This window comes from Coregonus clupeaformis, chromosome 24 (genome assembly GCF_020615455.1).
Source record: "Coregonus clupeaformis isolate EN_2021a chromosome 24, ASM2061545v1, whole genome shotgun sequence".
NCBI lineage: Eukaryota > Metazoa > Chordata > Actinopteri > Salmoniformes > Salmonidae > Coregonus > Coregonus clupeaformis.
In genome coordinates this window covers 48438391-48455069 of record NC_059215.1, presented here as the reverse complement: position 1 = coordinate 48455069, position 16679 = coordinate 48438391, and the positions used below count along the sequence as shown (strand labels likewise).

Genomic DNA, 16679 nt, shown 5'->3' with positions numbered 1-16679 from the left:
TCTGTTCACAAAAACAAACATACCCCACAGAGCCCCAGGACAACAACAACAACACAATTAGACCCAACCAAATCATGAGAAAACAAAAAGATAATTACTTGACACATTGGAAGGAATTTACCAAAAAACAGAGAAACTAGAATGCTGTTTGGCCCTAAACAGAGAGTACACAGTGACAGAATACCTGACCACTGTGACTGACCCAAACTTAAGGAAAGCTTTGACTATGTACAGACTCAGTGAGCATAGCCTTGCTATTGAGAAAGGCCGCCGTAGGCAGACCTGGCTCTCAAGAGAAGACAGGCTATGAGCACACTGCCCACAAAATGAGGTGGAAACTGAGCTGCACTTCCTGACCTCCTGCCAAATGTATGACCATATTAGAGACACATATTTCCCTCAGATTACAGAGATACACAAAGAATTCGAAAACAAACCCAATTTTGATAAACTCCCTTATCTACTGGGTGAAATACCACAGTGTGCCATCACAGCTGCAAGATTTCGTGACCTGTTGCCACAAGAAAAGGACAACCAGTGAAGAACAAACACCATTGTAAATACAACACATATTTATGTTTATTTATTTTCACTTGTGTACTTGAACTATTTGCAGATAATATGACATTTTAAATGTCTTTATTCTTTTGGAACTTTTGCGAGTGTAATGTTTACTGTATTTTTTTGTGTTTATTTGACTTTTGTTACTTATCCATTTCACTTGCTTTGGCAATGTAAACATATGTTTCCCATGCCAATAAAGCCCTTTAAATTGAAATTGAATTGAGAGAGACACCTCTCCTCAAAGACAGCACCCTCCTATCAGAGAGAAAGCGAGAGAGAGACATCATGGTCCTATCAGAGAGAGAGAGACAGCACGCTCCTATCAGAGAGAGAGAGAGACACAGCACGCTTCTATCAGAGAGAGGGAGACAGCACGCTCCTATCAGAGAGAGACACAGCACACTCCTATCAGAGAGAGACACAGCACGCTCCTATCAAAGAGAGACAACACGCTCCTATCAGAGAGAGAGAGAGACAGCACGCTCCTATCAGAGAGAGAGACAGCACGCTCCTATCAGAGAGAGACCGCACGCTCCTATCAGAGAGAGAGAGAGAGAGAGACAGCACGCTCCTATCAGAGAGAGAGCGAGAGAGAGACATCATGGTTCTATCAGAGAGAGAGAGACAGCACGCTCCTATCAGAGAGAGAGAGAGACACAGCACGCTCCTATCAGAGAGAGGGAGACAGCACGCTCCTATCAGAGAGAGACACAGCACGCTCCTATCAGAGAGAGACACAGCACGCTCCTATCAAAGAGAGACAACACGCTCCTATCAGAGAGAGAGAGAGACAGCACGCTCCTATCAGAGAGAGAGACAGCACGCTCCTATCAGAGAGAGACCGCACGCTCCTATCAGAGAGAGAGAGAGAGACAGCACGCTCCTATCATAGAGAGAGAGAGAGACAGCACGCTCCTATCAGAGAGAGAGAGCGAGAGAGAGACAGCACGCTCCTATCAGAGAGAGAGAGAGACAGCACGCTCCTATCAGAGAGAGAGAGACAGCACGCTCCTATCAGAGAGAGAGACCGCAGGCTCCTATCAGAGAGAGAGAGAGACAGCAGGCTCCTATCAGAGAGAGACAGACAGCACGCTCCTATCAGAGAGACAGACAGAACGCTCTTATCAGAGAGACAGACAGCACGCTCCTATCAGAGAGAGAGAGACAGCACGCTCCTATCAGAGAGACAGACAGCACGCTCCTATCAGAGAGAGAGAGAGACAGCAGGCTCCTATCAGAGAGAGAGAGAGACAGCAGGCTCCTATCAGAGAGAGAGAGAGACAGCAGGCTCCTATCAGAGAGAGAGAGAGACAGCAGGCTCCTATCAGAGAGAGAGAGAGACAGCAGGCTCCTATCAGAGAGAGAGAGAGACAGCAGGCTCCTATCAGAGAGAGAGAGAGAGAGACAGCACGCTCCTATCAGAGAGAGAGAGAGAGAGACAGCACGCTCCTATCAGAGAGAGAGAGAGAGAGACAGCACGCTCCTATCAGAGAGAGAGAGAGACAGCACGCTCCTATCAGAGAGAGAGAGAGACAGCACGCTCCTATCAGAGAGAGAGACCGCAGGCTCCTATCAGAGAGAGAGAGAGACAGCAGGCTCCTATCAGAGAGAGACAGACAGCACGCTCCTATCAGAGAGACAGACAGAACGCTCCTATCAGAGAGACAGACAGCACGCTCCTATCAGAGAGAGAGAGACAGCACGCTCCTATCAGAGAGACAGACAGCACGCTCCTATCAGAGAGAGAGAGACAGCACGCTCCTATCAGAGAGGGAGAGACAGCACGCTCCTATCAGAGAGAGAGAGAGACAGCAGGCTCCTATCAGAGAGAGAGAGAGACAGCAGGCTCCTATCAGAGAGAGAGAGAGACAGCAGGCTCCTATCAGAGAGAGAGAGAGACAGCAGGCTCCTATCAGAGAGAGAGACAGCAGGCTCCTATCAGAGAGAGAGAGAGAGACAGCAGGCTCCTATCAGAGAGAGAGACAGCAGGCTCCTATCAGAGAGAGAGAGAGAGACAGCAGGCTCCTATCAGAGAGAGAGAGAGAGACAGCAGGCTCCTATCAGAGAGAGAGACAGACAGCACGCTCCTATCAGAGAGAGAGAGACAGCACGCTCCTATCAGAGAGAGAGACAGCACGCTCCTATCAGAGAGAGAGAGACAGCACGCTCCTATCAGAGAGAGAGAGAGACAGCACGCTCCTATCAGAGAGAGAGAGACAGCACGCTCCTATCAGAGAGAGAGAGACAGCACGCTCCTATCAGAGAGAGAGAGACAGCACGCTCCTATCTGTGTCCATGCTGGTGCTCTCATGGTGACATCTGAGAGAGAGAGAGAGACTCACACAGGCAGAGAGAGAGAGACTCACACAGGCAGAGAGAGAGAGACTCACACAGGCAGAGAGAGAGAGACTCACACAGGCAGAGAGAGAGAGACTCACACAGGCAGAGAGAGAGAGACTCACACAGGCAGAGAGAGAGAGACTCACACAGGCAGAGAGAGAGATACTCACAGGCAGAGAGAGAGAGACTCACACAGGCAGAGAGAGAGAGACTCACACAGGCAGAGAGAGAGAGAGACGCACAGGCAGAGAGAGAGAAACTCGCACAGGCAGAGAGAGAGAGACTCACACAGGCAGAGAGAGAGAGAGACGCACAGGCAGAGAGAGAGAAACTCGCACAGGCAGAGAGAGAGAGACTCACACAGGCAGAGAGAGAGAGACTCACACAGGCAGAGAGAGAGAGACTCACACAGGCAGAGAGAGATAGACTCACACAGGCAGAGAGAGAGAGACTCACACAGGCAGAGAGAGAGAGACTCACACAGGCAGAGAGAGAGACTCACACAGGCAGAGAGAGAGAGTCTCACACAGGCAGAGAGAGAGAGACTCACACAGGCAGAGAGAGAGACTCACACAGGCAGAGAGAGAGAGAAAGTCTCAGAGACCGACAGACGGACAGAAATAAAGGTCATGGAGGGCTGTGATAGGTGAGAAATGTAGGCCTAGTTCTCTGACGATTGTTATGTCATTACTAGTTCTGTAATTTCTGTCTCTTTTTCTTTTCAGGGGCTGGGGAGTCTGGGAAAAGTACCATAGTGAAGCAGATGAAGTAAGTTCAACACGTATAACAACAACGATGTGAGCACTTTGTAGTCCTAACTGCATTCTATCAAACGCCCACTCCATGATGGGAGTAGCACAGAACCCGGATGATGTGGTGATGAGGTTCCAAGCCTGTTCTATTCGTTATGTTTCCAATGGTTAGAATGTTGCAGCGGGTGCTGAGAGATTAGTGCTTTTTGAGATTGTTTAAATGCATTATGAAATATGACCTTGAAATTATTTTAGAGCTTTTTTAATTGAAATCCCAAACCCAAATATTGATAACATTTAGTTGGTAAAACAGTGAAAACATTCCATTGTCTCTAACAACACAGAATATAGAGCCCCGTGATGGTAGTGACTGCCCATTACTGCTTATCACTTATTAACCATCAGATATTTACATTACTTTGCTTAAATCAAATATTTTTGCTGTGTATATATACTCAGTGGCCAGTTTATTAGGGACACCACCCCGTTCACGAAAATGGTTCGCTCCTACAGACAGTCACATGGCCGTGGCTTGCTATATATAAAGCAGGCAGACGAGTGACCTACTAAGCAACGTTGAGCGTGGTATGATCATCGGGGCCAGTCTCTCAGAAACGGCCGTCCTCCTGGGCTTTTCACGCATGACAGTGTCTAGGGTTTTACCGAGGATGGTGCGACAAACAAATAACATCCAGTCAGTCAATTGAGCAACGTTTCCATGCCCCCGAACCCACAGTTGCCACAGCTGCCCGTGCTGCTGAGCTGTCTGACGAAATCACAATTTTAGTAGTTCTTCAAAGGAGATTAGGCATACTTTCAAGACTGCTACAACTATCAGTCGGTTAGTAGAGCTATACTTCCAGCACTGTCTCTTATCGTTGCTGTGTTGTAGTTCATTACCATGTTTTCTGCACTGAACTGGGTTGAATATTGGCCTATTGAAAACTACAACTCCCTACAGCGTCCCACAGTTCATTCTTGATGTGATGTCTCTCGTGCTTGGTAGGATTTGTCTGTAGAGAAACGGTTCGTTGAGCTCCTTCCCCCCAAAAAAAACAAAGTAAAATGGGAATTGAAGTAATTGAATCGGTCAATTAGTTGTTTAATTATCGGAAGAGAAAACATTTTTTTTTTTATTGCTCAGCATTAGTTCCAAATGGAATTCTATCAATCTCACCTACACCACGATGGTAGCACGTTGCAGCCCAAACTGGATTCTAACAAACTTGCATGAACCACGTCAAAGGTTACTGATACCATTTCTGGTGATTTTTAATAAGTTGTATAACTGATCATTTTAACTTATCGAACAGTTAACCGATACAAATGGCATTCGGAATATGATAACAATATAATAATAATAATAATAATAATAATAATATCCAAGGACAGTATTTAGTGAAGCCTTAATAGTTCAGGGAGAATCGGCATCGCCAGCTGAGTTAATCTCCGTCACTCAGTGCGTGCGTGTGTGTGTGTGTGTGTGTGTGTGTGTGTGTGTGTGTGTGTGTGCGTGCGGTGTGTGTGTGTGACCGTGTGCTGTGGATGCATAGAGAGACGCTAGCCTCATTTAACACGGTGCTGCTCAGGCAGAGAGAGTATGGAGGGAAGCACCCGTTACATAACACGCTAAACAATGGTCACAGAGGCTAGCCTGGCACGGCCTGAATAGACTCCCAACCCTGGATTCCCACGTTAAAGAAAGCCCACGCCTCGTCGTTCATGCACAATTCACCATGCTATTAAAAGTAGGTTGCTTTTTGAAATGACTTGTATTGTCCTAAATGTCCACGCATACAGGAAGCCAATACATGTAACTTGAATTCCAGAAACCTTCCCTAAAATTACTAGGTTTATTTCCAGAAATCCCAGTTGAAGAATTGCCGGAATTAGAAGAGAATAAGCTAAAAATAAATTCTCCAACCAAGATTTCCGTCAACCAGGAACTTTGGAAAAGTCGCAACCCTACTTGGGTTTATCTGAAATCTTAAAAGATCATCCTGAATGTTGTCCCATTCTTGATCAGGTTTGCTTTATTAGAGAGTGGCTATGATCCAATGTCCTCACCACATAGAGTGAATGCCTAATACATTGCTTCATACTAAGTGAATATTGATATCGGAACACACCCAGTGACTTCTGTGAAGCATTAAATGTTACTTGGGTTTATCTGAAGTAGATCTGGGCTCAAATACTTGAAAAGTCCTTTCAAATACTTTTAAGTGTTTTCTTGAGTCTGCCTGGTGTGCCAGATGGTTTATTAAGCCAGGCAAGCTCACCTAGGCACAGATAAAGTATTTAAAAATAACGTTTCACGAAATCATTCACTGATCTAAAAGATCATCCTCTGTGTCCTCCTATTCAGGATCATCCACGAGGCCGGCTACTCTGAGGAGGAGTGTAAGCAGTACAGAGTGGTGGTGTACAGCAACACCATCCAGTCCATCATCGCCATCATCAGAGCCATGGGACGCCTGAAGATAGACTTTGGGGACGCCGCACGAGCGGTAGGCGCACGACACGGCACGACACGACACGACACGACACGACACAACACAACACAACACACAACTTTGTTGTCCATCGAAACAGAAATTGGTCTTCACGAGCAGTAGGCATATAGTTCTGTCTATGTGTTCCACTTATTCTATCTATTCTAGACTAGCACACCTGATTTGAACTAATCAAGGGGCTGGCTTGTTCTGGAATATATGAAGTATCTGGAACTGGCCCCCAGAATCCAACCGTGGAGCAGGTAGACAGCTTCAAGTTCCTCGGTGTCCAAATCGCTTAAAGACTTAAAATGGTCCAAACACACATCCACAGTGGTGAAGAAGGCGCGACAGTGCCTCTTTCCCCTCAGGAGGTTGAAAAAGGTTCTACAGCTGTACCATTGAGAGCATATTGACTGGCTGCATCACTGCTTGGTATGGCAACTGCACCGCCCTCGATCACATGGTGCTACAGAAGGTGGTGCGGACAGCCCAGTACATCACTGGGGCCGAGCTGCCTGCCATCAAGGACCTCTATATCAGGCGGTGTGAAAAGAAGGCCTGGAAATTCGTCAAAGACCCCAACCACCCAAACCATAGACTATTTTCTCTGCTGCCGCAAGGCAAGAGGTACCGGTGCATCAAGTCTGACACCAACAGGCTCTTGAACAGTTTCTATCCCGAAGCCATAAGACTGGCAAATAGCGGACCGAGTTTATCTTGTATCTTTATTGACCTCTGTGCACACTCACAGGGCCCTAAACACACACACGCACTGTCACTCCATCATGTTCTCACTCACACATCATATGCACATACATTTATACTGACTCTAAAGACACCCATTCACATACAAGCTGCTGCTACTCTGTTTATCATATATCCTGATGCCTAGTCACCTGACCCCTATACATATCTACCTCCATCACTGTAAATATGGTATTGGAATTGACTTTTTAAATATTTCCTGTATATAGTGGGGGAGAAAAGTATTTAGTCAGCCACCAATTGTGCAAGTTCTCCCACTTAAAAAGATGAGAGGCCTGTAATTTTCATCATAGGTACACGTCAACTATGACAGACAAATTGAGAAAAAAAATCCAGAAAATCACATTGTAGGATTTTTAATGAATTGATTTGCAAATTTTAACTTTTTAAATATTTCCTGTATATAGTATGCCTGCTTACTTACTTGCTTTGTGTATTTCATCTTATTCTTATTTCTCTTGTTTTTTTTCTAGTATTACATTGTTATTGATGATTGCATTCTTGGGTTTTGAGTTTGCAAGAAAGGCATTTAACTGTACTTGTGCACGTGACATTAAAACTTGAAACGTAATCAACCAACCAATCAATCAATCAATCAGTGGTCTAATGGGCATGTCTCTGTTGCCAGGACGATGCCCGTCAGCTGTTTGTATTGGCTGGTACGACAGCGGAGGGTGTGGTATCATCAGATCTGACCGGCGTGATGCGGAGACTGTGGACGGACAGCGGGGTCCAGACCTGCTTCCTGCGCTCCAGAGAGTACCAGCTCAACGACTCGGCCTCCTAGTAAGACACACACACACACACACACACACACACACACACACACACACACACACACACACGGACGGACTGACAGAGTACACACACACACACACATTTTTACATTTTAGTCCAGAGCGACTTAGAATTAGTGCATTTATATCTTAACATAGCTATGTGAGACAAGCACATCACAATCGTATGATGTACATTTTCCCTCAACAAAGGATTTATCAGCGAAGTCAGTGCTAGGAGAGGGGAGTCGATGGTGCCATGAGAGTTTATTTAAGAAACTCTTCAGACGTTTCGGACGTTTTCAAAAGATGGGCAGGGACTCCGACTCCGCTGTCCATCACATGTGCACTAAACAACAGTCTCTTGCTAGTTGTGCACTTGAATAAACATTTTTAAAAATCCGTTTTTTCCCAGACCTCAAAAGTGGTCTCTAATGTGTTTTAAGCATTGTTGTGGACTTACAACGTCCAATTTATTAGTTTTTCTTAAAAAAAAAAAAAAGTGATTTTGAGAGTGAATACCTGGAAAAAATGGGATAAACGGAAACCTGGAAAATCTAAACGGAATTTGGGAAAGAACAAAATGGAATCATGGAAAGAAATAACAGATTTTATAGAGCCCTACCGAATGATAATTTTTTATTGATTTAGGCTATGTAAAATCTGAAAGATATAATAGTTAAGACTGATATAACCCTTTTATTTTTTCTATTTAACCTTTAAATTATTTTTCAAGATAATATGTCCTATTTACTTAATTTTTCTGTTTTAATAAAATACATACAGTGCATTCGGAAAGTATTCAGGCCCCTTGACCTTTTCAAAATGTTGATACTTTACAGCCTTATTCTAAAATTGATTAAATTGTTTTGTTTTTTCTCATCAATCTACACACAATACCCCATAATGACAAAGCAAAAACTGGTTTTTAGACATTTTTGCAAATTTCAACGAAGAAAATACATTTTTAAAAACATTTACATAAGTATTCAGACCCTTTACTCTGTACTTTGTTGAAGCACCTTTGGCAGCGATTACAGCCTCAAGTCTTCTTGGGTATGACGCTACAAGCTTGGCACACCTGTATTTGGGGAGTTTCTCCCATTCTTCTCTGCAGATCTTCTCAAGTTCTGTCACGTTGGATAGGGAGCGTCGCTGCACAGCTATTTTCAGGTCTCTCCAGAGATGTTTGACCGGGTTCAAATCATGGCTCTGGCTGGGCCACTCAAGGACATTCAGAGACTTGTCCCGAAGCCACTCCTGCATTGTCTTGGCTGTGTGCTTAGGGTCGTTGTCCTGTTGGAAGGTGAACCTTCGCCCCAGTCTGAGGTCATGAGTGCTCTAGAGCAGGTTTTCATCAAGGATCTCTTTGTACTTTGCTCCGTTCATCATTCCCTCGATCCTGATTAGTTTCCCAGTCCCTGCCGCTGAAAAACATCCCCATATCATGATGCTGCCACCACCATGCTTCACCATAAGGATGGTGCCAGGTTTCCTCCAGACGTGACGATTGGCATTCAGGCCAATGAATTCAATCTTGGTTTCATCAGACTAGAGAATCTTGTTTCTCATTGTCTGAGAATCGTTTAGGTGCCTTTTGGCAAACTCCAAATGGGCTGTCATGTGCCTTTTTACTGAGGGGTGGCTTCCGTCTGGCCGCTCTACCATAAAGGCCTGATTGGTGGAGTGCTGCTGAGATGGTTGTCCTTCTGGAAGGTTCTCCCATCTCCACATCTCCATAGAAGAATGGTGACCATCGGGTTCTTGGTCACCTCCCTGACCAAGGCCCTTCTCCCCCGATTGCTCAGTTTGGCCGGGCGGCCAGCTGTTGGAAGAGTCTTGGTGGTTCCAAACTTCTTCCATTTAAAAATGATGGATGCCATTGTGTTCTTGGTGACCTTCATTGCTGCAGAAATGTTTTGGTACCCTTCCCCAGATCTGTGCCTCGACACAATCCTGTCTCAGAGCTCTACGGACAATTCCTTTGACCTCCTGGCTTGTTTTGCTCTGACATGCACTGTCAACTGTGGGACTTTATATAGACAGGTGTGTGCCTTTCCAAATCATGTCCAATCAATTGAATTTACCACAGGTAGATTCCAATCAAATTGTAGAAATTTCTCAAGGATGATCAATGGAAATAGGATGCACCTGAGCTCAATTTCGAGTCTCATAGCAAAGGGTCTGAATACTTATGTAAATAAGTTATTTCTGTTTTTTATTTGTAATAAATTAACAGAAATTTATAGAAACCTGTTTTTTCTTTGTCATTATGGGGTATTGTGTGTAAATTGATGATGGGGGAAAAAACTATTTAAATCAATTTTAGAATAAGGCTGTAACGTAACAAAATGTGGAAAAAGTCAAGGGGTCTGAGTACTTTCCGAATGCACTGTAATTTGAAGAACAAACAACATTGTGGCAATTCAAATCTTGCAGTTAAACTGTCAATAAGACTTTATAATCTCAAGAGAAGACTGGTTAAATGTTAGGTTTTAATGTTCTCTTACTTGAAAATATTCCTGACAATGTAGGCCCAAAATCGGTCCTCGGGATCCCAAGGGCTGACTACTTTTTCTATTTCGCCACTCTATGTACTTGTGCAAAACACTGTCTCTGAGAGGTTACATTTTTTCATGTCATGCTAAACCTTAGAGGAGGTGCAGAAACAGGAACAGTAGAGAGAAACAAGATGGGTCTTGTCTTGTACGAGCTTGTTAGAATGTAGAATACAGCTTTTTCAGAATGTAAGCCTAGCTACCTGATACAGCTGATTTGCATTCCACATCGCAGTGGGAGATTATGATGAACAACGTCAACACTAACATTACTCAGCTGTTTGTCCAGCTGTTATCATTTCAGTTATGAAATGTTAGTTGGTCGACAGTGTAACTTAATGTATTACACCGTGGATTGTAGTATATTGTGGTTGTCCAGCTGCTGTGTTGTGGTTTCCGTTATGATTTAAATCAGTTACAGTTATGATTTAGAACCTACATCGAAGAGTAATGTATTGTAATTTATTGGTATTGGTATTCATATCATAAGAAGAAATACCCCTCGACCACGCCCACAAATTTGGGAAAACAAACATTATTTTCCATTGACCCCCATTGTAAAAGAGCCAACTTCGTTGTCGATTTTTTGTTACACAAAACATGCCTATAAGCTGCTGTGTTGTTCAGTGCTTTCAGAAAGTATTCACACCCCTTTACTTTTTCCACATTTTGTTGTGTTACAGCCTGAATTTAAAATTGATTAAATATAGTTTTTTTTCTGTTACACCCATAATGTCACGATGGCCCTCAAAGAACTTCACTGGACTTTATGCAAACTGGAACCCACATATCCTGAGGCTGCATTTATTGTAGCAGGGGATTTTAACAAAGCAAATTTGAGGACTAGGCTGACCAGTTCTATCAACATATCGACTGCCAAAATCTTCGACCATTGCTATTCGAACTTCCGGGATGGTTATATGGCCCTCCCCTGCCCTCCTTTCGGCAAATCTGACCACGACTCCATTTTGCTCCTCCCTTCCTATAGGCAGAAACTCAAACAGGAAATACTCGTGCTAAGGACTATTCAACGCTGGTCTGACCAATCGGAATCCACGCTTCAACTTTTGATCACGCGGACTGGGATATGTTCCGGGTAGCTTCCGAAAATTATTTTGACAAATACACTGAAACAGTGACTGAGTTTATCAGGAAGTCTATAGGTGATGTTGTGCCCACTGTGACTATTAAAATCGACCCTAACCAGAAACCGTGGATAGATGGCAGCATTTGCGCAAATCTGAAAGCACGAACCACCGCATTTAACCATGGCAAGGTGACTGGGAATATGGCAGAATACAAACAGTGTAGCTACTCACTCCGCAAGGCAATTAAACTGGCAAAACATCAGTATAGAGACAAAGTGGAGTCGCAATTCAACGGCTCAGACACGAGACGTATGTGGCAGGGTCTACAGACAATCACGGACTACAAAAGGAAAATCAGCCACGTCGCCGACACCGACGTCTCGCTTCCAGACAAGCTAAACACCTTCTTCGCCCACTTTGAGGATAACACAGTGCCACTGACAAGGCCCACTACCAGGGACTGTGGCCTCTCCTTCTCCGTGGCCGACGTGATTAAGACATTTAAGCATGTTAAACCCCGCAAGGCTGCCGGCCCAGATGGCATCCCTAGCCGCGTCCTCAGAGCATGCGCAGACCAGCTGGCTGGTGTTTTTATGGACATATTCAATCGCTCCCTTTTCCCAGTCTGCTGTTCCCACATGCTTCAATATGGCCACCATTGTTCCTGTACCCAAGAAAGCAAAGGTAACTGAACTAATTGACTATCGCCCTGTAGCACTCACCTCTGTCATCATGAAGTGCTTTGAGAGACTAGTCAAGGATCATATCACCTCTACCTTAACTGTCACCCTAGACCCACTTCAATTTACTTACCGCCCCAATAGATCCACAGACGATGCAATCACACTGCCCTATCCCATCTGGACAAGAGGAATACCTATGTAAGAATGCTGTTCATTGACTATAGCTCAGCATTCAACACCATAGTACCCTCCAAGCTCATCATTAAGCTTGAGGCCCTGGGTCTGAACCCCACCCTGTGCAACTGGTTCCTGGACTTCCTGATGGGCCGCCCCCAGGTGGTGAAGGTAGGAAACAACATATCCACTTCGCTGATCCTCAACACTGGGGCCCCACAAGGGTGTGTGCTCAGCCCCCTCCTGTACTCCCTGTTCACCCATGACTGCATGGCCAAGCACGCCTCCAACTCAATCATCAAGTTTGCAGACGACACAACAGTAGTAGGCTTGATTACCAACAATGACGAGACCGCCTACAGGGAGGAGGTGAGGGTTTCTTGGAGTGTGGTGCCAGGAAAATAACCTCTCACTCAACGTCAACAAAACAAAGGAAATGATCGTGGACTTCAGGAAACAGCAAAGGGTGCACCCCACTATCCACATCGACGGCACCGCAGTGGAGAAGGTGGAAAGCTTCAAGTTCCTTGGCGTACACATCACCGACAAACTGAAATGGTCCACCCACACAGACAGTGTGGTGAAGAAGGCGCAACAGAGCCTCTTTAACCTCAGGAGGCTGAAGAAATTCGTCTTGGCACCTAAAACCCTCACAAACTTTTACAGATGCACAATTGAGAGCATCCTGTTGGCCTGTATCACCACCTGGTACGGCAACTGCACCGCCCGCAACCGCAGGGCTCTCCAGAGGGTTGTGCGGTCTGCCGAACGCATTATCGGGAGCAAACTACCCGCCCTCAAGACACATACAGCACCCGATGTCACAGGAAGGCCAAAAAGATAATCAAGGACATCAACCACCCAAGCCACTGCCTGTTCACCCCGCTATCATCCAGAAGGCGAGGTCAGTACAGGTGCATCAAAGCTGGGACTGAGATAATGAAAAACAGCTTCTATCTCAAGGCCATCAGACTGTTAAATAGCCATCACTAGCACATTAGAGGCTGCTGCTGCATATTGAAATCACTGGCCACTTTAAGAAATGGAACACTAGTCACTTTAATAATGTTTAAATATCTTGCACTACTCATCTCATATGTATATACTGCATTCTATTCTATAATATTCTACTGTATCTTTGTCCATGCCGCTCTGTCATTGCTTGTCCATATATGTATATTTTCTTAAATTGCATTCCTTACTAGTTTTGTGTGTATTGGGTATGTTGTGAAATTGTTAGATATTAATTGTTAGATATTACTGCACTGTCGGAGCTAGAAGCACACCCGCTATAACATCTGCTAAACACGTGTATGTGACAAATAGAATTTGATTTGTTTTGGAATTATGTTTATTGAATTGTTTTACTTATTAATAAAAAATGAAAAGCTGAAATGTCTTGAGTCAATAAGTATTCAACCCCTTTGTTATGGCAAGCCTAAATAAGGTCAGGAGTAAAAAATGTGCTTAACAAGTCACATAGTAAGTTACATGGACTCACTCGGTGCAATAATAATGTTTAATATGACTACCTCGTCTCTGTACCCCACACATACAATTATCTGTAAGGTCCATCAGTCGAGCAGTGAATTTCAAACACAGATTCAACCACAAAGACCAGGGAGGTTTTCCAATGCTTCGCAAAGAAGGGCACCTATTGATAGATGGGTAAAAGAAAAAAGCAGACAAAGTTATTAATTACACTTTGGGTGGTGTGTCAATACACCCAGTCACTACAAAGATACAGGCGTCCTTCCTACCTCAGTTGCCGGAGTGGAAGGAAACCGCTCAGGGATTTCAACATGAAGCCAATGGTGACTTTAAAACAGTTACAGAGTTTAATGGCTGTGATAGGAGAAAACTGAGGATGGATCAACAACATTGTAGTTACTCCACAATACTAACCTAATTGACAGAGTGAAAAGATGGAAGCTTTTACAGAATAAAAAATATTCCAAAACATGCATCATGTTTGCAACAAGACACTAAAGGAATACTGCAAGAAATGTGGCAAAGCAATTAACACTTTGTATTCAGGACAAAAAGTTATGTTTGGGGAAAATACAACACATTACGGAGTACCACTCTCCATATTTTCAAGCATAGTGATAGCTGCACCATGTTATGGGTATGCTTGTAATCATTAAGGACTGGGGAGTTTTTCAGGATAAAAAATAAACGGAATGGAGCTAAGCACAGGCAAAATCCTAGAGGAAAACCTGGTTCAGTCTGCTACCCACTAGGCGACGAATTCACATTTCAGCAGGACAATAACCTAAAACACAAGGCCAAATCTACACTGGAGTTGCTTACCAAGAATACAGTGAATGTTCCTGAGTGGCCAAGTTAATTTTTACTTAAATCTGCTTGAAAATCTATGGCAAGACTTGAAAATGATTGTCTAGCAATGATCAACATCCAATTTGACAACCGGTGGTAAGAATTTTGAAAAGGATAATGGGCACATATTGTACAATCCAGGTGTCGAATGCTCATAGAGACTTACCCAGAAAGTCTCATCTGTAATCGCTGCCAAAGGTGATTCTAACATGTATTGACTCAGGGGTGTGAGTACTTATTTAAATGAGAAATTTCTGTATTTAATTTTCAATACATTTGCAAACATTTCTAATAACATGTTTTTACTTTTGTTATTATGGGGCATTGTGTGTAGATGGGTGAGAAACATCTAATAAATCAATTTTGAATTCAGGCTGTGACACTACAAAATGTGGAATAAGTCAAGGGGTATGAATACTTTCTGAAGGCACTGTACATGTAACCAGGTAAAAAAATCCCGACCTATGGTTTTCAATGCTCCCATGTAGGGAAATAAAGCCTGAGAGAAGAGCCCTGTGGCTTCAGTGTTAACTTTACATATAGCTAGCTAAGTGAATTAAATATCACCAGATAGCTAACTTCATATTAGCTAGCTAGCTATCTTGATGTACAGTGCATTCTGAAAGTATTCAGACCCCTTGACTTTTTCCACATTTTGTTACGTTACAGCCTTATTCTAAAATGGATTAAATAAAAACATTTTCCTCATCAATCTACACACAATACCCCATAATGACATAGCGAAAACAGGGTTTTAGAAATTCTTGCAAATGTATAAAAATAAATAAATAAAATACCTTATTTACATAAGTATTCAGACACTTTGCTATGAGCAGCACATTTTACCACTGCATTCAGTTTGAACCCCAGAATAAGGAAGGGAAAAAAAAGTTTGGAAAAACACCACAACACTTTTAAACGTGTTACTGAGTCTAGATGTTATCAACTCAGGAGAAGAAACAAGTGAACAAAGCAGCATATGGAAAATGAGTGAAGGTAGGGTGGGTTTATAGAGATAAGATGGAGAATTCCAACGTGTCCTTAAGTTGAGGGACCATGGGGCATAAAAGGCATAGTGTAGAATAAGGGGTAGCTAGATGGTTGGCCATGGAATAAACATTAAAGTAGGTGCTGGTGTGCTTCTGCACCACTTTTAGGTCGTTGTCACAAATATCCGGCCCATGTCCAGTCATACTCGGGGTCTCATGCCGTCTCAGTTGCAGCATTCAAATCGTGGTCATTGTGTGTCTGGGAATCACAACATCAAAGACCATTAGTGATCACAGCATTTCCACAAATTGAGCCATAGACAATACAACCTAAGCATTGAGGACAACATTTTGTTGACAACATGGTGGTTTCCTCTATGTCTACTGTGTGTGAATGATGGAAGAATCTTACCCCAGCTGTAGGTGCATTTGAGTGTGTGTGGTCACTTAGGCCTGCACATCAACCAGTACTGGGACCATGGGAGACTTGGGATGCCTGAACATCAACCAGTACTGGGACCATTGGAGACTTGGGATGCCTGAACATCAACCAGTACTGGGACCATTGGAGACTTGGGATGCCTGAACATCAACCAGTACTGGGACCATTGGAGACTTGGGATGCCTGAACATCAACCAGTACTGGGACCATTGGAGACTTGGGATGCCTGATATCAACCAGTACTGGGACCATTGGAGACTTGGGATGCCTGAACATCAACCAGTACTGGGACCATTGGAGACTTGGGATGCCTGAACATCAACCAGTACTGGGACCATTGGAGACTTGGGATGCCTGAACATCAACCAGTACTGGGACCATTGGAGACTTGGGATGCCTGAACATCAACCAGTACTGGGACCATTGGAGACTTGGGATGCCTGAACATCAACCAGTACTGGGACCATTGGAGACTTGGGATGCCTGAACATCAACCAGTACTGGGACCATTGGAGACTTGGGATGCCTGATATCAACCAGTACTGGGACCATTGGAGACTTGGGATGCCTGAACATCAACCAGTACTGGGACCATTGGAGACTTGGGATGCCTGAACATCAACCAGTACTGGGACCATTGGAGACTTGGGATGCCTGATATCAACCAGTACTGGGACCATTGGAGACTTGGGATGCCTGAACATCAACCAGTA

At 44.0% G+C, this 16679-nt stretch overlaps 1 protein-coding gene across 1 annotated transcript in view; it reads left to right on the top strand.

Moving 5' to 3' along the window:
* LOC121537723 (guanine nucleotide-binding protein G(i) subunit alpha-3) overlaps positions 1-16679 on the top strand; it is a 71058-nt gene that overhangs the window by 21306 nt on the left and 33073 nt on the right. The window contains exons 2-4 of the mRNA XM_045207295.1: positions 3630-3672; positions 6022-6163; positions 7545-7702. Of these exons, the coding sequence (XP_045063230.1) occupies positions 3630-3672; positions 6022-6163; positions 7545-7702 (343 nt within the window). The remainder of the gene's footprint in view (positions 1-3629; positions 3673-6021; positions 6164-7544; positions 7703-16679) is intronic.